Source organism: Gorilla gorilla, chromosome 4 (genome assembly GCF_029281585.2).
Source record: "Gorilla gorilla gorilla isolate KB3781 chromosome 4, NHGRI_mGorGor1-v2.1_pri, whole genome shotgun sequence".
Lineage (NCBI taxonomy): Eukaryota > Metazoa > Chordata > Mammalia > Primates > Hominidae > Gorilla > Gorilla gorilla.
In genome coordinates this window covers 84,714,083-84,740,420 of record NC_073228.2, presented here as the reverse complement: position 1 = coordinate 84,740,420, position 26,338 = coordinate 84,714,083, and the positions used below count along the sequence as shown (strand labels likewise).

At 40.8% G+C, this 26,338-nt stretch overlaps 1 protein-coding gene across 2 annotated transcripts; it reads left to right on the top strand.

The window, feature by feature from the left end:
• Positions 1-8: 8 nt before the first annotated feature.
• Positions 9-26,065, top strand: DHFR (dihydrofolate reductase). 2 transcript variants are annotated; one of them, XM_004058628.5, is made up of 6 exons: positions 9-319; positions 685-734; positions 2,872-2,977; positions 14,339-14,465; positions 18,322-18,437; positions 23,137-26,065. In XM_004058628.5, exons 1-6 carry the CDS (start codon positions 9-11, stop codon positions 23,213-23,215), a joined length of 789 nt encoding a protein of 262 aa, XP_004058676.2. In that variant the 3' UTR covers positions 23,216-26,065. The 2 variants fall into 2 exon arrangements, with proteins under 2 accessions (XP_004058676.2, XP_055242140.2); XM_055386165.2 differs by lacking the exons at positions 9-319; positions 685-734 and adding an exon at positions 341-622.
• Positions 26,066-26,338: the final 273 nt, after the last annotated feature.

Sequence of the window (26,338 nt, the reverse complement as noted above, 5' to 3'; positions counted from 1 at the left end):
GGGCAAGGATGGCAGCCCGGCGGCAGGGCCCGGCGGGGAGCGCGAGCCCGCGGCCACAGTTCCCAGGCGTCTGCGGGCGCGAGCGCGCTGCGACCCTGCGTGCGCCGGGGCGGGGGGGCGGGGCCTCGTCTGCACAAATAGGGACGAGGGGGCGGGGCGGCCACAATTTCGCGCCAAACTTGACCGCGCGTTCTGCTGTAACCAGGGGGCTCGGAGGTCCTCCCGCTGCTGTCATGGTTGGTTCGCTAAACTGCATCGTCGCTGTGTCCCAGAACATGGGCATCGGCAAGAACGGGGTCCTGCCCTGGCCACCGCTCAGGTATCTGCCGGGCCGGGGCGATGGGACCCAGACGGGCGCAGGCTGCCCACGGTCGGGGTACCTGGGCGGGACGCGCCGGGCCGACTCCCGGCGAGAGGATAGGGCCAGACTTGCGGTCTGCGCTGGCAGGAAGGGTGGGCCCGACTGGATTCCCCTTTTCTGCTGCGAGGGAGGCCCAGTTGCTGATTTCTGCCCGGATTCTGCTGCCCGGTGAGGTCTTTGCCCTGCGGCGCCCTCGCCCAGGGCAAAGTCCCAGCCCTGGAGAAAACACCTCACCCCTGCCCACAGCGCTCCGTTTGTCAGGTGCGTTAGAGCTCGAGCCCAAGGGATAATGTTTCGAGTAACGCTGTTTCTCTAACCTGTAGGAATGAATTCAGATATTTCCAGAGAATGACCACAACCTCTTCAGTAGAAGGTAATGTGGGATTAAGTAGGGTCTTGCTTGATGAAGTTTACCAGTGCAAATGTTAGTTAAATGGAAAGTTTTCCGTGTTAATCTGGGACCTTTTCTCTTATTATGGATCTGTATGATCTGTATGCAGTTCCCAAGGTTCATTTACCATTATTAAAAAATTTTTGTCTTAGAAATTTTATGTATGTTAACGCACGAGCAAATTATCAGGCATGGGGCAGAATTGGCAGCTGGGTGGAGGCTTCGGTGGAGGTTAGCACTCCGAAAGGAAAACAGAGTAGGCCTTTGGAACAGCTGCTGGAAGAGATAAGGCCTGAACAAGGGCAGTGGAGAAGAGAGGGTAAAAATTTTTTAAGGTTACATGACCCTGGATTTTGGAGATCTGGAATTTAAAGGTGATGCACCAGGGATGAACGCTCAGATTTTCAGTTTGAAAGCTGGCGTGACATGTAAAGGAGTGGAGAATAATGTACCATTGTAATGATGAGGCGCCTCTAGGACATCTAGGATAATTTCAGGCATGGGGATCTAGGAGAATTGAACTGTTGGAGGGAAGGGAATAACCAAGAAGAAGAATGTGGGGGTTGAGAGATGCCCCGTTTAAAACCTAAGAGACCTGGATATTTATGGTTGTAAGAGGAGGCATGGCAGAGGAAATGGAAACAGTAAGAAAGGAGCAGATGCTGCATCTCTTTAATGGGACAGATACAAGGCATTTGGGTTTGACACTTAGGTCACTGGTAGAGATGATGACAAGAGCCCATAGCTAAAGAATTGATAAAAGCCAGTCTCAAAAATCCCAATATAGTCTGGTAATGTTAATGTTTGTTTGGTTCAGATAGCTGACTCTCAAAGTTATTTTCCTAAGAAATGGAACCAAAAGTGGACGCTATATGTAAAAAGTTTTTATACAAGTGTTATAAGAGTAGGATAGAGACATAATTAAACATGTTTTAAGGTAATTGAGTGGAACATTAAGCACCTATTTTTAAAAGTATGATTTAATATCAATCTACAAAGTACACAAACATAATACAATTGTATCAAACAGTTGTGACAGTACTGATTAGAGGCTGAACATTATTCTAAGTCTTTAATTCCCACAACAACCCTAGAAGCAGGAACTATTGTTATCTCTATTTTATAGATAAAGAAAGTAAACCACAAGGGGTTAACACGATTTGTCTTGTGGATGACAAAATGCATTCAATTTGAGCACTTTGACTCAGAATCTTTTTTTTTTTTCAAGAGGGAGTCTTGCTCTGTCGCCCAGGCTAGAGTGCAGTGGCGCGATCTCCGCTCACTGCAAGCTCCGCCTCCCGGATTCACACCATTCTTCTGCCTCAGCCTTCTGAGTAGCTGGGACTACAGACGCCTGCCACCACACCTGGCTAATTTTTTGTATTTTTAGTAGAGACGGGGTTTCACCGTGTTAGCCAGGATGGTCTCGATCTCCTGACCTCGTGATCTGCCCATCTCGGCCTCCCCAGAATCTTTACTATGTCATACACAATTGCAAATGATCAAAACTAAATATTGGATATAAATTGGATAATGCCAAAGGGAAAAATAGTTAGATTTAGGTAATGAGTGATAAGCATGAATTTTGGTAAGACTTTTAAGTTCAGTTTTTTAAAGGAGATCCACTAAATGTCAGGATGTCCATCATATCTATGCACATAGATAAGTCCTCACTTAATGTCATCTGTGAGTTCTTGGAAACTGACTTTAAGTGAAACAATGTATAGCAAAACCAATTTTACCATAGGCTACTGGATGTACACAAGAGTTAAGTTCCTAGGGCATATTGCTGGTCACAAAAACATCACCAAACTTCTAAATGAAGGCCAAAAACACTTCTAATATAAAACACTGAAGTAAATATGAGCTATACATACATTTAAGAAGAATAATGTGCATGTCTTTGGGATGTGGAAGGAAACTGGAATACCTGGAGAAACCCCATGCAGACATGGGAAAAGCATGCAGACTCCACACAGATGGTGGCCCTGGCCAGGAATTGATTATTTTTCTCATCAACATTAAAAGAAAACGATGTTATTCAAGGACATGTATAGAAATACATGAAAATATATGTATATTCCCAAAATATACTTAGGCTTTCTTTGTGATTTTATAGGTAAACAGAATCTGGTGATTATGGGTAAGAAGACCTGGTTCTCCATTCCTGAGAAGAATCGACCTTTAAAGGGTAGAATTAATTTAGTTCTCAGCAGAGAACTCAAGTAAGTACCTTAACATAAATTCACCACAAGAAAATCATGTCTCATAGTGGAGATCAGTATATGATAAAATGAAATTGTATAAAAGGAGCTATTGATGAAGCTGCTTAATATCACAAAGGTGATTATAGAAAATTAATAAGCAGTTATTTATACTACATGACAATAAGTTATTCTACTACCTGAGTAATTGATTTCATCACCTTGAAAAGTTACATTAAACATTAAATAGCTCACTGTGGTATCAGATTTGCAAGTTATCTTGAACCATCATTCAGTAGGCCCAAATATAAATTATACAGTGTAATCAATAACCTGTAGTTTCACATAAAGTCAAAATAACTATTTTTTGGGACTTGCTAAAATTAAGTGATGATCCCCTTTCTGGACCCAACCCTAAATGCAATAAAATGTGAATTTTAGGATGGGCTGAAATGGGTCATAATCTTCTACTCTATTATTCCTAGTTAACCACAATACCCAATATTTTGTACTTAACATTCATTACCCAGTGTCTGAAGGTAAAACATTTCAAAGTATTGAAATGGTTCTAGAGATCCTGGAGAGAAGCGGGTATCTCCAGTTAGCCTCTGCTAAGAATTTTCCTGTCCTCCAACCCAGGGTTGGAGTCAGTAGTTCATGAAGCCTGGATATGCCCTGGTGACTGGAGAATGGGAGGGGTAATCATATTAAGACTGCCCAGGAAGTCAACTCCAATGGCTTGGGAGGTTGAGGGGTAGCCAGAATTGGACCTGTATTAATCCATTCTCATGTTGCTATAAAGAACTGCCCAAGACTGGGCAATTTATACAGGAAAGAGGTTTAATTGACTCACAGTTCCTCATGGCTGGGGAGGCCACAGGAAATGTAAAATCATGGTGGAAGGGGAAGCAAACGCATCCTTCACATGGTGGCAGGAAGGAGAAGTGCTGAGCAAAGGGGGAAGGGCCCCTTGTAAAACCATCAGATCTCATGAGAACTTAACTATCACGAGAACATCATGGGGGGAACCACCCCCCATAATTCATTTATCTCCACCTGGTATCACCCTTGACATGTGGGGATTATTACAATTCAAGGTGAGATTTTGGCGGAGACACAGCCAAACCATATCAGGATCTAAGGGGAAGGTCTGGGATCTGGCATGTTAATCATTCTTAGTCTAATAATATAATCACCAAAAAGAATGCAGTATCCTAGGGCACTACTTTCTTGGGAACAGTGGTCATAGTATTCTTTTCCCATGTGTATTGGTGAAGATTCAACCAAAGAAGCAGAACCAGTAGTACATAGATACAGGTATATTAAAGAGTTTTATTGTGAGGAATTGGCTTACACAATTATGGGGGCTGGGTACGTGAGTCCAAAAATCTGTAAAACGGGCCATCAGAAAGGACAAGCTGGAATTCTCCAGCAGGGGCTGAAGTGGTACAGGTGAAATTTCTTCAGGAAAGCCTCAACTCTACTCTTAAAGCCTTTGAACTGATTGAATCAGCCCACTCAGATTAAAGTCTGACCGGGCACAGTGGCTAACCCCTGTAATCCCAGCACTTTGGAAGGCCAAGGCAGGTGGATCACTTGAGCTCAGAAGTTTGAGACCAACCGTGCAACATAATGAAACCCCGTCTCTACAAACAAATTAGCCAGGTGTGGTGGCATGTACCTGTAGTTCCCAGGAGGCAGAGGTTGCAGTGAGCCAAGATAGTACCACTGCGCTCCAGCCTAGGCAACAGAGTGATATCCTGTCTCAAAAAAATTTAAAAAAAAAACCAATTGTAATCACATCTACAAAATGCCTTCAAAGCAACACCTAGATACAGTATCTGAATAACCAAGGTCTATATCCTAGCCAAGTTTAACACTATGGGAAGGAAAGAACTACACAGCTATATAGGCTAAGGGGATTCAGGCTTACATAGATTTTCTCCCAAGTTCTTCCTAGAATGGCATAGGTAAAAACCGAGAAGAAAGTGTATAGAATATTTGCATTGATTGCCTCTGGGCGACGGGGCAGATTTGTTGATGTGCATCTTGCCGCCTGCTTCCATCTTCATGCTGTTCTTCTGGTTGCTAGGATGCTCTGATTATCTCTTTCCTTGGTAGATTTCAAATTCACAGACTATATCGCCATTCCAAGAAACTCTTTAATGATATTTTTGAATACTACTAAAGTTTGTTTATGGCTAGCTTAAGCTCAAACAGAAAGAAATCTCAGTGGGGGAGATGTTCACTTGAGCCAGCATTTCTCCTCGAATATGATGAGTGTAATTTTTTTTTACGACCTTCCTGTGATGCATGTAATTGGGTTTGGTTGCTTCTTGTGTATTTATATATAACATATGTTGGTGTCTTGTGCTTTTTTTTTTAAGGCTGAGAAAATTTAAAGTCTTTGTTATCAAGCATGCCAGGGAAATAGTGATACCAGTTAGTAAAAAATGTTAGAGCTCTTTTTTGTTGTTGTTCTTCCTTCCACTTCCTTACTTGTTGGTCAGTCCCACACATATAGTGAACACTTGCTGAGTGCCAGGCACTGCAGGGTCCTGAATAAGAGGGCAGAGATTTATACATGGAAATCACTTGCTTATGCCAACTCTAAAGATACTTCATTTTTCACCCCTCTCCCCCAATGTAAGAAGAAACTGAATCCTCAAAGTGATCACAAAATTTTCTACCAAACACTATAGTAATTTAGGGTAAATATTTCCTAAGTAAGGTATTGAGGGAAAATGCTTTTCCAAAGTTGTCTAGACAATCAAGTTGTGGCTTTAAAAGAACTTGAGGTGAGAAGGGTGGGAATGGCCACTGATGAGTACAGAATTTTTTTTTTTTTGGTGTGATGGAAATGTTCTAAAAGTAGATAGGAGTGATGCTTGCTCAACTCTGTGAATCTACTAAACGTCACTGAACTATACACTTTAAAAGGGTGAATGTTATGGTGTGTGATTTATATCAATAAAGTGGCTTTTAAAAGTCTTTGGAACCAGCCGGGCACGATGGCTCACACCTGTAATCCCAGCACTTTGGGAGGCCGAGGTGGCCAGATCACGAGGTCAGGTGTTCGAGACCAGCCTGGCCAACATAGCGAAACCCCGTCTCTACTGAAAATACAAAAATTAGCCAGGCGTGGTGGCAAGCACCTGTAATCCCAGCTACTCAGGAAGCTGAGGCAGGAGAAGCTCTTGAACCAGGAGGCAGAAGTTGCTGTGAGCCAAGACTATACCACTGCACTCCAGCCTGGGCAACAGAGCAAGACTCCGTCTCAAAAAAAAAAAAAAAACCTCTTTGGAACCAAAAATTAAATAAACAAGTTTTACTGTAATGCTATAGTAGCCTGGACACCATCTTTAGAAAATCCAAAATTGTCTCCATTATGTAAGATTTAAATAGTCTCCCATCCACGAAAGTTAACTTAATTTCATGTTATAATTTTTTACGATCTCACTATCAGAGTCTCCACAGTGATTAAAACTTCTTGAAGGTGCAGTTCTCTCTCCCCCTACCACTCACACACTTGGAGTAGCAAACACTGACCTGGTTTCTGATATCTACTATGGCACCTAATAACTTTGTGACTTTAGGCAGGTTACAAGTAAGCCTTGTTGAACCTCTTTCCTTACCTATTAAATGAGATGAATAATGACAACTTTTTTGGGTGATTTTGAAGACTCACTGAAATTTGTATGTAAAGTTTCTGGCACACAGAAGGGTATAGATATCAGTTCCTACCCCCACCCCCATAAACTTGCTACTTTATATCTTATAGAACATACACATTAATATTAATGAAATCACGGTGAACAGACTCATGATCTCATTTTCACCTTAACATATTACTTTGTTCTTGTTTCCCTCCATCTTGAGACAAAAATCCACTGCCACCTAAATCAACTCTCTCATCTCCCCTGACTTGATTCTGGATTCCTTTTTTTTCTATCTTCACCTTGCTCTGCTGTCCCAACCTTTTAGTATTATCAAAGGCAAAATAAAAATGTTGCGATGAATCTCTAAATTTAACATTTTGTTTGGGAAGAAAAAATTGCAGTTTAGGGCATACATGCAGACAAGTGACCTTCCATATGTCTGAAGAACAAAGGGAAGGTTAGAGGTTTTATTTAAAAGGAGAAATGTTACTGCTCTTTGAGAAAGTTCATTGGCACTACTAAGGTTTGGGGGAGCTAGCAAGCTCCAACTGGCGAGCAGTGAGTGGTGGGCAAAATCAGTTCTAGAGTTGCAGCAAGTTATCTCAGAAGCTATAGATAAAACTGGTTTCAGGTTACAACAAGCAGTTCCAGCAGTCAGGCTCACAGAGAATTACATTCTTGGAGCAATGTTTTATACCCTGAGTGCTTTTTTCCCCTGGCCCCTCAACTCTGATTTAGTTGGGTATGACAAGAATGACCCACTGTCACCCAGGCCAGAGGGCAGTGGTGTGATCGCGGCTCACTGCAGCCTCCACCTCCCTGGCTCAAGCAATTCTCCTGCCTCAGCCTCCTAAGTAGCTGGGATAACAGGCATGTGCCACCATGCCCAGCTAATTTTTGTGTTTTTTAGTAGAAATGGGGTTTCTCCATGTTGGCCAGGCTGGTCTTGAACTCCTGACCTCAGGTGATCTGCCCACCTCAGCCTCCCAAAGTGCTGGGATTACAGGCGTGAGCCACCGCGTTCGGCCTACCCTGTTTTAAACTTCACCATAGTTTACTTTTCTTCTACCCTCAACTTTCTCAGAGCTTTCTTGTATTAAATAACTTTAGTATGATTAAAATAAAATTCTATACTACACTTCGATTGTAGTCTGTCATGCCTGTGCCTTTGCACATGTTTTTATCTCCTTTGACACTCAGTTAAGGAATCATGCCCTGAGGAGTATTCTCCCTCATCACCCTGGCCCTGCGTTCCTGTATAGCGTCCTCTGCATGTCTTCGTTGTATGTCCTTTCATACATTATAGTCACTGCTGAGATATTTCTGACTGCTATCACAAGCTCTTTGAGTTCAGGGACTGCATATTTTATCTCTATCCCCAGAATCTAGCATAACCCCTAGCAAAGTAGGGATTCAAAAATCACAGAATGAATAGTACGTAGGTGATGTATAAAAATAGAACCATCCCACATAGTACCACTTTGTAACCCACCTCTTTTTCCCTCAATATATTAGAAAATAAAGTCCTGTAAATATTTTTAGTGGCTGCATAGTATTCCATTATGAGGCTGGATCATACCCAATTTTTAATATAAGCATACCTCGGAGACACTGCAGGTTCAGTTCCAGACCACTGCAATAAATAAAGCATATCACAATATAGGTAGTCACATAAATTTTTTCTCAGTGCATATAAAAGTTATATTTACACTATACTGATAGTCTAATAGATGTGCAATAGTATATCTTTAAAAAATGTATGTACCTTAGTTAAAATATGACTGGAAAATGCTAACAATCATCCGAGCCTTCAGTGGGTCATAATCTTCTCACTATGGAGTGTCTTGCCTTGATATTGATGGTTGCTGACTGATAAAGGTGATGATTGCTGAAGGCTGGGGTGGCTGTGGCAATTTCTTAAAACAAGAATGAAGTTTGCCACATTGATAGACTCTTCCTTTCATGAAAGATTTTTCTGGAGCATGTGATGCTATTTTATAGGATTTTACCCACAACAGAATTTCTTTCAAAATGGGAATGAATCCTCTCAAACCTTGCTGTTGCTTTATTAACTTAGTTTGCGTAGTATTCTAAATCTTTCGTGGTCAACAAAGTTCACAGCATCTTCACTGGGGGTAGGTTTCATCTCAAGAAGCCAGTTTCTTTGCTCATCCATAAGAAGTAATTCCTTATCCATTGACATTTTATCATGAGATTCCAGCAATTCCATCCCATCTTCAGGCCCCACTTTTTTTTTTTTTTTGAGACGGAGTCTTGCCTGTGGCCCAGGCTGGAGTGCAGTGGCCCGATCTCAGCTCACTGCAAGCTCCGCCTCCCAGGTTCACACCGTTCTCCTGCCTCAGCCTCCCTAGTAGCTGGGACTACAGGTGCCCGGCACCACGCCTGCTAGTTTTCTGTATTTTTTAGTAGAGACAGGGTCTCACCATGTTAGCCAGGATGGTCTCTATCTCCTGACCTCGTGATCCGTCCACCTTGGCCTCCCAAAGTGCTGGGATTACAGGCATTAGCCACCACGCCCAGCCCAGGCTCCACTTCTAATTCTAGTTCTCTTGCCATTTCCACCACATCTGCAGTTATTTCCACCCCTGAAGTCTTAAACCCCTCAAAGCCATCATGAGGGTTGGAATCAACTAACTCCAAACTCCTGTTAATGTTGATATTTTGATCTCCTATGAATCATGAATGTTGTTAATGCCATCTAGAATAGTGAATCCTTTTTAGAAGGTTTTCCATTTACTTTGCCCAGATCCATCAGAGGCTATTGCAGCTACGGCCTTACAAAATGTATTTCTTAAATAGTAAGACTTGAAAATCAAAATTACTCCTTGATCCATGGGCTGCAGAATGAGCAGGAATATTTTGAAAGGAATCTTCCTTCCTGAGAAGTAGGTCTCAACAGGAGGCTTTAAATATTTAGTGAACCATGCTATAAACAGATGTGCTGTCATCCAAACTTTGTTGTTCCATTTCTAATACACAGGCAGAGTATATTTAGCGTAATTCTTAAAGGCCCTGGGATTTTCAGAATGGTAAATGAGCATTGGCTTCCACTGAAAGTCATCAGCTTGCATTAGCTCCTAACAAGAGAATCAGCCTGTTCTTTGAAACTAGGCATTGACTTCTCCTTTATAGCTATGAAGTCCTAGATGGCATCTTCCTTGAATAGCAGGCTATTTTGTCTCCATTGAAAATCTGTTCTTAGTGTAGCCACCTTCATCAATGATCTTAGCCAGATCTTCTGGATAAACTTGATGCAGCTTCTACATTAGCACTTGCTGCTTCACCTTGCACTTTTTTCTTATGGAGACAGCTTTTTCCTTAAACGTCATGAACCAAACCCTTGCTAGTTTCAAACTTTTCTTCTATAGCTTTCTCACCTCTCTCAGCCTTTACAGAATTAAAGAGGGTTAAAGCCTTGTTCTAGATTGGGCTTTGGCATAAGGTACTGTGGCTGGTTTGATCTATCCAGACCACTCAGCTTTCTCTACATCAGCAATAAGGCTGTTTGCTTTTTTGTTTTTGTTTTTGTTTGAGACGGAGTCTCGCTCTTTCGCTCAGGCTGGAGAGTGCAGTGGCGTGATCTCAGCTCACTGCAAGCTCCGCCTCCTGGGTTCACGCCATTTGCCTGCCTCAGCCCCCCAAGTAGCTGGGACTACAGGTACCTGCCACCATGCCTAGCCAGGCATACACTTTTTCGTATTTTTAGTAGAGACAGGGTTTCACTGTGTTAGGCAGGATGGTCTCGATCTCCTGACCTTGTGATCCGCCCACCTTGGCCTCCCAAAGTGCTGGGATTATGGGCGTGACCCACCGCGCCTGGCCAGGCTGTTTGCTTTCTTACCATTCACATTTTCACTGGAATAGCACTTCCAATTTCCTTCAAGAGCTTTTCTTTTGTATTTACAACTTGGCTGTTAGATGCAAGAGGCATGGCTTTTGGCCTGTCTTGGCTTTGATGTGCCTCCTTCACTAAGTATAATCATTTCTAGCTTTTGATTTTACATGAGAAATATGCGACTCTTCCTTTCACTCGTACGCTTAGAGGTCATTGTAGGGTTATTAATTGGCCTCATTTCAATATTGTTGTGTCTCAGGGAATTGGGAGGCCAGAAGAGGGGGAGAGAAACAGGAATAGCCAGTTAGTGGAGCTGTCAGAACACATAACATGTATCGATTCACCATCTTAAAAGGGTATGATTTATGGCACCCCATAACAGTTACTTGGAACAGTAACAGCAAGATCCCCAAAACGTATTTTAATAATTAAAAAGCCTGAAATATTGTGGAAATTACCAAAAGGTAACAGAGATACAAAGTGAACACATGCTGTTGGAAAAACTTCACCAATAGACCTGCTCAGTGCAGGGTTGGCACAAACCTTCAATTTGTAAAAAAGAAAAACACCTTCATATCTGTGAAGCACAGTAAAATGAGGTATGGCTTAGTAGGGAACCCCATTTTTAAAGGCTCAGTATGAAGGGTCTTAAATTGAGGATGTATTTTTGCCTTCTGGTTAAGACACTATTCCATTTCAGGGTTTTTTGTTTTTAAGTGGTTTCCCAACACTCCTCGGGGAAATTGAGCAAGAATTCCATCGGCAGTCCTCACATCAGGAACAGTGAAAAAGGATAATGTTTATATGGCACCCGGGATAATCAGATAAGGCCAGAAGACAAGAGTCAAAGGGTTCTGCCTAATCTAAGCCCCACCATCCTGATGTTTAAGGGCCCCTGAATCGGAGGACCCTGTAGCCCACAGGCACCAACTGAAGTCTTTTGTCCATGTAACAAATTGCAGCTCAAGTTTCAAAGTCCAATCTGCTGGAGTTCAACTCGGAGGTCCATCATTTCCCGGCTGTGTGACCAGTAGTTTCTTAACCATTCAGCCTCAGTTTCCTCATCTATAAAAAGGGAATGATAGTACCACGTACAATTGCCAGTTAAATGCAGTGTGTACATTATCTCATTTAGTCTTCATGCAAACCTTCAAGACTCAATCACAAAGAAATGTCCACACATTTCTTAACAAAGAATACATATGCTACTACATACCAACTCTCCTTTGTCAGGGAATCCAATCTAGATTGGTTTAAAATAATTATAGGAAAGAAATTCAGCAGTGAAATATGTGACTATATTGGATGCTTGCTATTTGTCATTTACTGTATTTCTAGCGCTTGTGCCATGTAAGGGCTGATGAACTCAAACAGTAGCTCAGCTTTTTGCATGTTCTTTTTTACCCACCTGGAGGTCCAGTGTTTCCTGTGATACTTACCTCTAAACTGCTAAATAGCCACATTTTACGGAAGCATATTCTTCATACCTTTGCTCTAACTTAAATCTCTAACTTTGCGCTATGTTTCACTTGGGTTTTTTTGGGGGAAGGGGGGAGTGGAGTTGGTTTTTTTTTGAGACAGAGTCTCGCTGTCTCGCCCAGGCTGGAGTGCAGTGGCACAATCTCGACTCACTGCAAACTCTGTCTCCTGGATTCAAGCGATTCTCCTGTCTGAGCCTCCCAAGTACCTGAGATTACAGGCACGTGCCACCACGCCCAGCTAATTTTTCTATTTTTAATAGAGACGGGGTTTCACTTTGTTGGCCAGGCTGGTCTGGAACTCCTGACCTCCCGTGATCTGCCCATCTCAGCCTCCCAAAGTGCTGGGATTACAGGCGTGAGCCACCATGCCTGGCTAATCTGTTCTTCACTTTCTTTTCCGGACTCACTACAAAAAAGGGCAAGGAAGTCTTCACAGCTGCAATTACTAATGCCGTCACGGCTCTGTTTTGGCCATCATCTGTTTATTAACTAAACTCTCTTCTCTCCCAACTCCAAATATTTGTTTCTTCTAGATTCAGTTCTCTCCCTGAAGAGCCTAATCCAACCTGGTCCCTGCAACTGCCCTGATACCTTAGGAGATACCTGGGCTTATTTAACTTCTCCCTGGCCACCATATCTTTTTCCAGCCTGAGTCAAAGTATATTCTTTGCTGTAACCTAATTCTTTTAAGAATGACAGAGTAAAATAAGTAAAATTTATATAAGGAGGGAGAGGGAGGAGGCAATCAAGAGAATGAATAGTCCCTATTCTTGATTAATCCTTATTATAACTATGAGTTCAAGGGCAATTATATAATCTTGTTAAAGCACCAGGCTAAAAACTTGACATGGAATTGTAATTTCTGTTGTGTATCTAATTACTATGAAAGCCTAGTTCTACCTGTTTCATCATTTATAAAGGGAATTGCAACCCCCACCATGACCAACAAAGTAGTTTCAGAGATTGGGAGGGACTAAGCTAGTCAGTGTAAACCAAGCTTGTCCAGCCCGCGGCCCACAGGCCTCAGTGTGGCCCAGGATGGCTTTGAATGCTGCCCAACACAAATTAGTAAATTTTCTTAAAACATTATGCACAGATCTTTTTTTTTTTTTTTTTTTTTAAAGCTCATCAGCTATTGTTAATGTTTGTGTATTGTATGTGTGGCCCAAAACAATTCTTCTTCCAATGTGGTCAAGAAAAGCCAAAGTATTGGACCACCCCTAAGTAAACACTGAAATTAATTAACTTCTTCCCTTTTGGATTTTAATTACATGAGTAATAATAAGCTCATTTTTTAATACTTCACCCATTCCTGTATTGTTTGAAACATAAATCCCCATTCCCAAAGGTAACAACATATTAACAGTCTGAATGTCATTCCAAGCTTTTCTGCAGTCATTCAAACATATCACTCTTTTTCTAATAATAGGAAAATCTTCACACATACAGAAAGAACTTTACAGTAAACTCACCACCTAGGTCTACCATTAACATTTTACTCTACTAGTTTCATCACATTTCATCCATCAATTGGTCTTGTTCATTTTTGCATTTCATAATAAACTGAAGACATTAGTATATTTCCACCTAAATACTTCATCATTCATACCATTAATGATTCAGTCTTGGCCGGGTGCCGTGGCTCACGCCTGTAATCCCAGAACTCTGGGAGGCCAAGGCGGGCAGATCAGCAGGTTAGGAGATTGAGACCATCATGGCTAACACGGTGAAACTCCGTCTCTTCTAAAAATACAAAAAATTAGCCGGGCGTGGTGGCAGGCACCTGTAGTCCCAGCTACTCGGGAAGCTAAGGCAGGAGAATGGCATGAACCTGGGAGGCGGAGCTTGCAGTGAGCTGAGATCGCGCCACTGCACTCCAGCCTGGGCTACAGAGCAAGACTCCGTCTCATTCATAAATAAATAAATAAAATGATTCAGTCTTTCTTTACAGTTTTTTTCTGAAGTAAATATTACATGAGACACAAGTCTTAAATGTACATTTGCTAAGTTTTGATAAATGTATACACCTGTGTAACCCCAGCCCTATCAAAGATATAGAATATTACCTATCACTCCCAGAAAGTTCTCTCCTGCCCTGTCCAAGTTAATCTTTATCCCACCCCTCCAGAAATAATTACTATTCTGATGTTTTTCCACCAGAGATATCACAAGATATCACATGGTTTTATGATTCATTGTGAACCACAGAAGTACAAATGTAGGTTAAATTATTGGTCAGAGGCCATACTGATGTTAAGTGCTTTTTGTTGAAAGGATTCATATTTATGATGATTTTAGTTCTATAGTCACTGCTTCTTAGTCAGATTATTTGACTAGTATGGATGGATTTTACAAACATTTTGTGGAATTCTTTTTTTAACCTTAGGGAACCTCCACAAGGAGCTCATTTTCTTTCCAGAAGTCTAGATGATGCCTTAAAACTTACTGAACAACCAGAATTAGCAAATAAAGTAGACATGGTCTGGATAGTTGGTGGCAGTTCTGTTTATAAGGTAAGTGTAGTTGTTGGTAAATAAAAACAAATGTTCTATTCTACTTACTTTCAGCTTCCTTGCCATTTAAAGGAAGTGGAAGAAACAGGTATAACTCATTGTCTGAACCTTTAAAAAATTAAGCCATGAGTATAGGAAGCAGCATATTATCTGTACTGTAAATTATTTGTTATTAGTTCAAATTATTTGTTGTTTGATACTATACAAACTAAATAGAAATGCAAAAATATTTTAGTCTGTATCAGCCTTTTTTATTCATTTATTTTTGAGACAGGGTCTTGCTTTGTCACCCAGGCTAGTGTGCAGTGGCACTGTCTCACTGTAGCCTCGAGCTCCAAGGCCCAAGCGATCCTCCCACCTTTCCTCCCAGGTAGCTGGGGTTATAGGCACACACCATCGTGCCCGGCTAATTTTTGTATATTTTGTAGAGTCAGGATTTTGCCATGTTGCCCAGGCCGGTCTCGAACTCCTGGGTTCAGGCAATTGACCTCCCAATGTGCTGGGATTACAGGCGTGAACCACCACACCCAGCCTATTTATCTTTTTAATTGGCAAATAATTGCATATATATATATATATATATATATATTATGTACAACATGTTGTTTTGAAATGTGTATACATTGTAGAATGGCTAAATGGAGCTAATTAACATGTATTACCCACTTATTTTATGTGGTAAGAACACTTAAAGTCTACTCTCTTAGCAATTTTCAAGAATACATTTGTTATTAACTAAAATAATAGATGTTGTACAATAGATCTCTTGAACTTACTCCTCCTATGTAACTGAAATTTTGTATCCTGTGACCAACATCTCCCAGTCTACTTTCAAATCAAAGAATAATTGATGTTTAAAATCCATTCTAAATCTTTTCCTGAGAATTGTACTTGCATTGCACTGGTTTCTACTCCCTGAAGGTACCCTAGATACACTGAGTTATCCCTTTGTCTTTCAGGATAAATATATCTCTTACTGAGAAAGGGTTGGGGCTCTCAGTTGATATACACTAACTAGGTGTATATGAATTTATTACAAGCAGAAAACTTCTTCAACCAATTTTGTTTTGTTTTGTTTTTGTTTTTTTGAGACGGAGTCTCACTCTGTCAAGACTCGGTCGCCCAGGCTGGAGTGCAGTGACATGATCTTCGGCTCACTGCAGGCTCCACCTGCTGGATTGACGCCATTCTCCTGCCTCAGCCTCCTGAGTAGCAGCTGGGACTACAGGCGCATGCCACCACACCTGGCTAATTTTTTTGTATTTTTAGTAGAGACGGGGTTTCACTGTGTTAGCCAGGATGGTCTCAATCTCCTGACCTGCTGATCCACGCACCTTGGCCTCCCAAAGTGTTGGGATTACAGGCGTGACCCACTGCGCCCGGCCAATATACCTCTTTTTTAATACCAAATGACTTCCAGCTTTAAAATTTTTGAGGATAACAAATAGAATTATTTGCCTTTTAAAACACCAATGAAAAATTAACATTTATGAGGAGGAAGAAAAATCTAGTTTCTGCCATGTGGGTGGTCTTGTGGTAAGATATATACAGTGAAATTATTTTAGAAAGAAGAGGTAGGCCGATGCCTGTAATCCCAGCACTTTGGGAGGCCAAGGCGGGTGGATTGCTTGAGGTCAGGATCTAAAAACCAGCTTGGCCAAGATGGTGAAACTCCATCTCTCCTAAAAATACAAAAATTAGTTGTGTGTGGGCGCAGGCCCCTGTAGTCCCAGCTACTTGGGAGGCTGAGGTGGGAAAATCACTTGAACATGGGGGGCAGAGGTTGCAGTAAGCTGAGATCGTGCCACTGCACTCCAGCCTGGGTAACAGAGTGAGACTCTGTCTCAAAAAAAAAAAAAACTCTGTTTCTTGGGGTCCTGTTTCTAGAACCTCTTATTTTCCCCATTTGTAATAGAAGAAAAGGGACATTTTTTCCTTGATATTTTTATCCAAGTATGAATTTCTTCTAAGAAAACAAGTTATTTATTTTGTTCAGTGCCTACCACACTTTGAATGATTCATTACCATAGTCACTTGAAAATGTATTCTTTAAGCAATATAAGTACGTAAATGCATTTATATAATATGATAAATCTACATACAGATAAATAGGAAGTAGAACCTTCGAATGGTATTTTTACACCTGCCTCACATCACAACAGCTTGTAGATACCATTCAGGCTTATCTTCCTATGGGCCAAATCGGACCTCCCAGCCTATTTTTGTAAAGAAAGTTTCAGTGGAACACAGCCCCACCCATTCATTCAGTTCTGTCTGTGGCCTGCAAAGGTAGGAAACCCTATGGCCCTCAGAGCCTAAAATATTTACCATCACTCCCTTTACAGAAGGTTTGCCTTGTATAATCAACTTTTTTTTTTTTTTTTTTTTGAGACAGAGTTTCGCTCTTTTTGCCCAGGCTGGAGTGCAATGGCGCAGTCTTGGCTCACCGCAACCTCCGCCTCCCGGGTTCAAGCGATTCTCCTGCCTCAGCCTCCCAAGTAGCTGGGATTACAGGCATGCGCCAACACGCCCAGCTAATTTTGTATTTTTAGTAGAGACAGAGTTTCTCCACGTTGGTCGGGCTGGTCTCAAACTCCTGACTTCAGGTGATCCCCCTGCCTCGGCCTCCCAAAGTGCTGGGATTACAGGCATGAGCCACTGCACCCGGCTTATAATCAATTTCAATGCAGAACTTCACCACCACAGTCAATCTAATAATCCAGACAGCTCCTAAGTGACTAAGGGGCAGGTAACATAGACAGCATGTGCAGGACAAAGGGATAATTCACGCCCTAGGCAGGACAGAGCAGAATGGCTCAAGATTTCTTCACACTACTTAGAACAGCATGTCATTTAAATCTTATGAATTATTTCTGGAATTTTCCCGTTAATATTTTCAGACCACAGTTGACCACAGATAACAAACTGGAAAGTGAAACTGCAGATAAGGGGGGACTCTGCATTCCACTTTTTAAATTTTTGATACAGTAAGAATTAGTAGAGCATCTATTTGGTTGTAGCAAAGATAATAAATGATTTAATATAAAATGATATATTGAAAATAAAAAGTGAAATTTGTTCTGTACCCTTATTTGGAATTTTAAAAATAAACACTTGGATTTGTTGTGTGTGTGTGTGTGTGTGTGTGTATTTTTCTTTTCTATAAACTATTTGAGATCAAGAATTACTGCTTTCTTAGAATTGCAATTAAGACATACTTTTTATGAATGAGAATTTTAATACACTCATTCTAGGGCAACTTTTTCTTTAGAAATTATCAACCATATTTTAGGCAGTAGTTAGAAAAGTCATGTACAATATAAAGCCAAATGTTAATACAATTGTTAGCACCAAGAAGCAGAAAAATTACCTATCTACTAGCATTGTAATTATCTTCTGAGAATTGGAAGCATTACTAAATTTTATGTATATGTATTAAGTATGCTCTTGGGGTTTTCCATAGTCAAGGTCTCATTAAATTGTACTATCTTATTCATACATGTTTATGTAAATTTTTCTATGGAGAGCAACTAGATAATTTGGGGCTCTTAACTCTAAACAGCCAAAGGGAAAACAATAAAAGAGAATGCTTAAATTAAAAGGTTCTTGTAAGCAAACTGGAGGCCAGACTATATTTAAACTCAGTCTGTCATAATTATTGATAATGGTTAGTGTCATTCTCAATATGACTAAGGCATACTTTGCAGCACCCCAGATGAAAGAATAGTATATTTTAATAATATGCTTTGGCAGCACCAAGCATATTTTTAATACCTAGTATAAACTTAACATAAATCTTAGAGTTTCTTTGTCTTTTGACACACATTAAGAAAACTGATGTTGTTTTATTTCAAAGGAAGCCATGAATCACCCAGGCCATCTTAAACTATTTGTGACAAGGATCATGCAAGACTTTGAAAGTGACACGTTTTTTCCAGAAATTGATTTGGAGAAATATAAACTTCTGCCAGAGTAAGTATAAGGTTATTAATTAGTCTGAAGCACTTTGGATTTCCTGCTTAAGACTATAGAAAATAACATGTCTTTTCAGACTACAAATTGGGTTCACTGTGTACTGTTTGGATGATGGGTGCACCAAAATCTCACAGATCACTACTAAAGAACTTACTCATGTAACCAAATACAACCTGTTCCCCAAAAACCTATGGAAATAATAAATTAAAAAAAAAAAAAAAAGCTTGGCACAGTGACTCATGCCTGTAATCCCAGCACTTTGGGAGGTCGAGGAGGGGCAGATCACCTGAGGTCAGGAGTTCAAGACCAGCCTGGCCAACATGGTGAAACCCTGTCTCTACTAAAAATACAACAAATTAGCTGGGCGTGGTGGTGCATGCCTGTAATCCCAGCTATTTGGGAGGCTCAGGCAGGAGAACTGCTTGTTCCTGGGAGGCAGAGGTCGTAGTAAGCCAAGATCACGCCATTGCACTCCAGCCTGGGCAACAGAGCAAGACCGTCTCAAAAACAAACAAAAATATTAAGTATTTTAGCCCCTGAGCATGTGATGTCTTTCCCCTTGTTTAGGTCCTATTTCGTTCAGCGATGTTTTATACCTTTCAGTGTTAATTTCATTCTTATGTATTCTATTCCTTTTGATGCTGTTGTAAATGGTATTTTCTTTAGTTTCAGACTGTTTATTGCTAGTTACAGAAATGCAAATGATTTTTGTTTATTGATCTTGTATCTTGCAACCTTGCTGAACTCATTTAGTAATTCTGTCAATAGATTCCTTAGGATTTTCTCTACACAGTATAATGTCATCTGCAAATATAGGTTTACTTCTTCCTTTTTAATCTGGATTTTTTCTTTGCCTAATTGCCATGGCTAGACCTGCCAGTACAGTGTTGACTAAAAGATAGCAAGAGCAGACTTACTTATCTTGTTCCTAATCTTAGAAGGGAAGCTTTTCTCTCTCATCAAGTGTGATTTAAGCTGTGAGTGCCTTTATCACATTGAGGAAGATCCCTTCTGTTTCCAGTTTATTTAGTATTTTTTATCATGAGAGTATTATACATTTTGTGACATGCTTTTTCTGAGTCTATTGAGATGATCATGTGGTTTTTGTCTTTTATACTAATATTTTAATGTACTATTAATATGGTATATCACATTGATTTTCAGGTTAAACTAATGTTTCTGGGATAAATTCTACTTGGTAATGGTATATAATCCTTTTTATATGTTACTGGGCTTAGGTTGCTAGTATTTTGTTGAAGATTTTTGCATTTATATTCAGAAGGGATGATTTATAGTTTTTTTTTGTTTTAATGCCTTCCCCTGGTTTTGTTATCAGGATAAAAGTGACCTCATAGAGTGAGTTAGGAGATGTTCTCTTCCCTTCTGTTTTTTTGAAAGAGTTTGTGACAGATTGTTAGTACTTCTTAAATGTCTTAGAAAATTTTAATAGTGAATCAATTGAGATAGGAATACGGAAATTGCTCCAAAGTGGAGATTCTAAACAAGGCTATGGGAGAAAGCAAAAAACTCTTCCATTGCAACATTTGATGGTCATTTGTACTTTCAGGCATGTACTAACATAACATCATAACAGCCTCTTTAATGGAATGGAGGGAATTCTCTAACGGGAGACCTAGAGTAAGTCAGTCCTTCATTCTATGGAGAAAAAGGAAACCTGTGAAGATAAAGTGAATATACTTTGTCCCTGGAAAACTAACATTGCTCAGTTCTGGAGCGGCTTTCTCTCCAGATCTCTGTGCGCTGGGGAACTTAGATTTGCTTTCTACTGTCCAAATATAAACTTTGGTCATTCTTCACCTCCCCTATCCCTTTCCCCACAGCTACTCACTTAGTTTAAGTCCCGTTGTCTCTATCAGTTAACCTCTTGTGGTTATATAGGTTTCTGTTCAAACATAAAGTCTTTTATTAACACCATTCTTCCCGATTTAAAAAATAAACAGACTAATATAGTGAAATACAGATGAAAGAGAGAACTTGTGAGGCAAGAAGAGAATACAATTAGAATGTGGAAGGAGCCACAAGTGATGGGAGCCAGAGCAGACGGTCATATTAATAAAGTAAGGTGGTTTAACTTTGTGTCTGCCGTCAGCTCTGTAGGTCATTGTGCAGTCGATTTTTCAACAGCACTGTGCCAGCCTATCCTCTAGGGCTCTGCTCTCATTCATCTTGCCTGGAAGAAATCCTTCTCAGACTATTTCACACTAGACCCCAACCAAACCAGCAGGCCCAGATATTTTATATTGGCAGTTTTCTACTTAATGAGCCCCAAACAGGCTTTTATTTCTAGTTAACAATCTTCTGTGTGACCACGTAGTCAAAGAGAAGACAGATTAAAAGAGGCCTGTGGAGGCAGTAGTTGGCTCCAGAGCTGGGACAGATACCCCTTATCAGTGGACACCTTGAAGTAGGTTTTGGATGGGCTGATGTTTCTTCTTCTGACCCTAAAACTTCCTGTCAGGATGCTGGCATACTCGTCCACATGACTCGGATATCCCTTTGCTCCTGAGCCTGTGCTTCCTGTAGAGTCTTGATTTTAGTTGTGTTTTGGTTTTTTGGTTTATTTTTTGTTTTTGAGATGGAGTCTTGCTCCGTTGCCCAGGCTGGAGTGCAGTGGCACGATCTTGGCTCGTTGCAACCTCCACCTCCCAGGTTCAGCGATTCTCCTGCCTCAGCCTCCCAAGTAGCTGGGATTACAGGAACATGCCACCATGCCCAGCTAATTTTTGTATTTTTAGTAGAGACAGGGTTTCACCATGTTGGCCAGGCTTGTCTCGAACTCCTGACCTCAGATGATCCGCCCGCCTTGGCCTCAGCCTCCCAGAGTGCTGGGATTGGAGGCGTGAGCCACCGCACATGGCCCAGAAACTTCTTGATATGTTGCTTTTGTCTTATGAACTGACAATCTTGACACTTGAGAATTTTGCACAAAAAATGTATGTAGATGTTACTTTTCATGACTCATTCCAGAGAGACTAAAATTATAATAGAAAATGGTTAATAGAAACATTGCTTCTTCCCCTGAAATATAAATTATTCCAGAAAGTATCTTATTTTCCCTATAATTTTGTTACATTGTATGTTTTTTTTTTTTTTTACCAAAAATGCATAATCTCTAATTAGTCAGCAAAGGTTAATGTCTATTATTACTCAGCAATGTATTGAATATCATGAGACTTAAAAGTTTACTGTGTTGTCCCTGCCTACAATGAGTTTAAAAAATAGAGAAACGAGGCGGGCAGATCACGAGGTCAGGAGATCGAGAACATCCTGGCTAACACGGTGAAACCCCATCTCTACTAAAAATACAAAAAATTAGCTGGGCATGGTGGCGGGTACCTGTAGTCCCAGCTACTCGGGAGGCTGAGGCAGGAGAATGGCATGAACCCGGAAGGCGGAGCTTGCAGTGAGCCGAGATTGCACCACTGAACTCTAGCCTGGGCTACAGAGCGAGACTCCGTCTCAAAGAAAAAAAAAAGAGAAATGAAACAAACCAATAATACTAGTAGGCACCATTTATAGAACACTTGATATGTTAGGCACAATGCTACATTCTTTTTTGGTTTTGGGGGATGGGGGTGGAGTCCTGCTCTGTCACTGAAGCTGGAGTGCAGTGGCGCCATCTTGGCTCACTGCAACCCCTGCCTCCCAGGTTCAAGCAATTATCCTGCCTCGGCCTCCTGAGTAGCTGGGATTACAGGCACCCGCCACCATGCCCGGGTAATTTTTGTATTTTTATTAGAGACAAGGTTTCCCCATGTTGGCCAGGCTGGTCTCGAACTCCTGACCTCAAGTGATCCACTCACCTTGGCCTTCCAAAGTGCTGGGATTACAGGCGTGAGCCACTGCACCTAGCCAACAATGCTACCTTTTTTATAAGGATGAAGACTTTATTGACAGCCAGGCTCAGAGGCATGTCACACAGCAGAACCAGAGTGAAGCCCAGTCTGATTCAAGCAGGCGTTCCTGACCACCTGGAGCATACTGGGGTGCAGCCTGCATAGTACTGAAGAAATAACCAAAGATTGGGGTTCATTGGAGGCTGGAATGGTCAGAAGATTCCTCAATGGAGAAGCTGGGTTTGGATGGGAAGCTGGAGAGAACACAGGCTTAAGTAAGAGTTAGGGAACAGGAATAGCAGATCCTAATAAAGGAATTACAATCTGCCACACATTGTGGAATTAGAGCAGTGTGGTCTCCATCAATCAAACAGAAGCAGAGAACCTGTCACTGTCCAGGGCACATAATTTCAGTTATGTTCTAAACAGCTTCAGATTGTATTTTTGTCTTTTGCTTACACAAGAAATGTGATACCAAATGTAAGTCTTGCAAAAAGTTCTTAAGAAATTTCCTGTTAGCTGGGTGATAGAGTGGAAAGATACAAGGGAAACTGCTGACTGGTTTTTGAGAGAATGAGGAATCCAAAGGAAACAAAAAAGGAGAAATTACACTTTTTGTTTTCTAACTTTCTATATAGTTTACAGTTTTTTTCTTACCATTTGCATATGTAGTATATTGGCATGATATTTATCCAACTTGACAGTGGCTTACCATTGTGAAGAAAAAAGAAGGGAAACCTTTTATTTGCTTTATGCACTATTGATGCATTTAAACTGAGAATCGGGGAAGCTATGTTTTTAATGGACACATAATTTAATTATATATTTTTTTCTTACAGATACCCAGGTGTTCTCTCTGATGTCCAGGAGGAGAAAGGCATTAAGTACAAATTTGAAGTATATGAGAAGAATGATTAATATAAAGGTGTTTTCTGGTTTAAGTTGTTCCCCCTCCCTCTGAAAAAAGTATGTATTTTTACATTAGAAAAGGTCTTTTGTTGACTTTAGATCTATAATTATTTCTAAGCAACTTGTTTTTATTCCCCACTACTCTTGTCTCTATCAGATACCATTTATGAGACATTCTTGCTATAACTAAGTGCTTCTCCAAGACCCCAACTGAGTCCCCAGCACCTGCTACAGTGAGCTGCCATTCCACACCCATCACATGTGGCACTCTTGCCAGTCCTAGACATTGTCGGGCTTTTCACATGTTGGTAATATTTATTAAAGATGAAGATCCACATACCCTTCAACTGAGCAGTTTCACTAGTGGAAATACCAAAAGCTTCCTACGTGCATATCCAGAGGTTTGTAGATAAATGTTGCCGCCTTGTTCGTAACAGTGAAAAATTGAAAACAACCTGGAAGTCCAGTGATGGGAAAATGAGTATGTTTCTGTCTTAGATTGGGGAACCCAAAGCAGATTCCAAGACTGAAATTTCAGTGAAAGCAGTTTATTTGCTAGGTCATACCAGAAATCATCAGTTGAGGTATGGAGAAACTGAACTGAGAAGGTAAGAAAAGCAATTTAAAGTCAGCGAGCAGGTTCTCATTGGTAACAAGCTCCATACTGCTGAGATACAGGGAAATGGAGGGGAGAAAGCTGGAGTATTGATCCCGCCCCCCTCCTTGGTTGTCAGCTCCCTGTCCTGTGTGTGGGCAGAACATACTCCAGCTGCTCTATAGTAAGTCTCAGGTGTTTGCAGTAAGAAGCTGCTGGTATGCACGGGAACAGTGAATGCCAAACACTTAAAGCAATTCGATGTTTAAGTATGTAAGTTCTTTTTTTTTTAGACAGCGTTTCGCTCTTGTTGCCCAGGCTAGCATGCAATGGTGTGACCTCGACTTACTGCAACCTCCACCTTCCCAGATTCAAGCGATTCTCCTGCCTCAGGCTCCCAAGTAGCTAGGACCAGGTGTGCGCCACCATGCCCGGCTAATTTTTGTATTTTGTATTTTTAGTAGAGATGGGGTTTCACCATGTTGGTCAGGCTAGTCTCGAACTCGTGACCGCAAGCGATTCACCCACCTCAGCCTCCCAAAGTGCTGGGATTACCGGCTTGAGCCACCACACTCGGCACATCTTCATTCTTTTTATGTAGTAAAAAGTATAAGGCCACACATGGTTTATTTGAAGTATTTTATAATTTAAAAAAATACAGAAGCAGGAAAACCAATTCTAAGTTCAAGTGAGGGATGATGGTTGCTTGAACCAAAGGGTTGTATGTAGTAAGAAATTGTGATTTAAGATATATTTTAAAGTTATAAGTAGCAGGATATTCTGATGGAGTTTGACTTTGGTTTTGGGTCCACGGAGTTTCAGATGCCTTTGAGAAATGAATGAAGTAGAGAGAAAATAAAAGAAAAACTAGCCAGGCACAGTGGCTCACACCTGTAATCCCAGCGCTTTGGGAGGCTAAGGCAGGCAGATCACTTGAGACCAGCTTGGGCAACATGGCAAAGCCCCATCTTTACAAAAAACACAAAAATTAGCTGGGCATTGTGGCGCACACCTGTATTCCCATCTACTCAGGGAGCTGAGATGGAAGAATTAATTGAGCCCACAAATTCAAGGCTGCAGTGAGTCGTGATTGTGCCACTGCACTCCAGCCGGGGTGACAGAAGAGACCTTGTCTCGAAAAGGAATCTGAAAACAATGGAACCATGCCTTCATAATTCTAGAAAGTTATTTTCAACTGATAAATCTATATTCACCCAAATAATCAAGGGTGAAGGTAAAATAACACATTTTTAGACAAGCAAAGACTCAGGGGTTACCTCCATGTACCCTTTTTAGGGAAGCTGTTGGAGAAATACTCCAGCAAAATGAAGGAGTACGCAAACCAGAGAATGACATGGATCCAGCAAATAGGATCCAACACAGGCAATATTCCAGCTATGGAGCTAGCTTTAAAAAGGAACAGTAAAAATATTAATAGGTTAGCTGGGTGGAATGGCCCATGCCTGTAGTCCCAGCTACTCAGGAGGCTCAGCAGCAGGACGACTTGAGCCCAAGAGTTCCAGACCAGCCTGGCCACCTTAGTGAGATCCCTTCTCTTAAAAATAATAACTTATTGCCTGATTTGGGGCATTTGGAAAGAAGTTCATTGAAGATAAAGCAAAAGTAAAAAAAAAAAAAAAAACAAGGGGAAAGGGTTGGTTAGGCAATCATTCTAGGGCAGAAAGAAGTACAGGATAGGAAGAGCATAATACACTGTTTTTCTCAACAAGGAGCAGTATGTACACAGTCATAATGATGTGACTGCTTAGCCCCTAAATATGGTAACTACTCTGGGACAGTATGGGAGGAAAAGTGAAGATTGTGATGGTGTAAGAGCTAAATCCTCATCTGTCATATCCAGAAATCACTATATAATATATAATAATGAAATGACTAAGTTATGTGAGGAAAAAAACAGAAGACATTGCTAAAAGAGTCATTGCTCTGGAGAATTAGGAGGGATGGGGCAGGGGACTGTTAGGATGCATTATAAACTGAAAAGCCTTTTTAAAATTGTATGTATTAATATATGCATTCACTTGAAAAACTAAAAAAAAAAACAATAATTTGGAAAAACCCATGAAGGTAACTAACGGAAGGAAAAACTAAGAGAATGAAAAGTATTTGCCTCTGGAAAGAACAACTGGCAGGACTGTTGTTTTCATTGTAAGACTTCTGGAGCAATTTAATTGTACTTAACCATTTTCATCTATTTCTTTAATAAGAACAATTCCATCTTAATAAAGAGTTACACTTGTTCATAAGTGCTGGCCTCCTGTTGTTCTTTGTACACCCCACACAAAATTTCAAAGAAACTTTGATGGCAATATATCTCCATGGTCAGCTTAAAAATAGAGAAAGGAAAACATAGAGTTAGCCAAGAGTCACACAAAACAAAGATCAGTTGTTAGGAAACAATCAAAATCAAGTCTCACTTTTTCCAGATTGGCTTATGGAACAGCACTGTAAGGTGATAACTTGGGGCAAACATGTAAATAATAAAACATATGTTTTAAATATTCAGGTTAGCACATTTT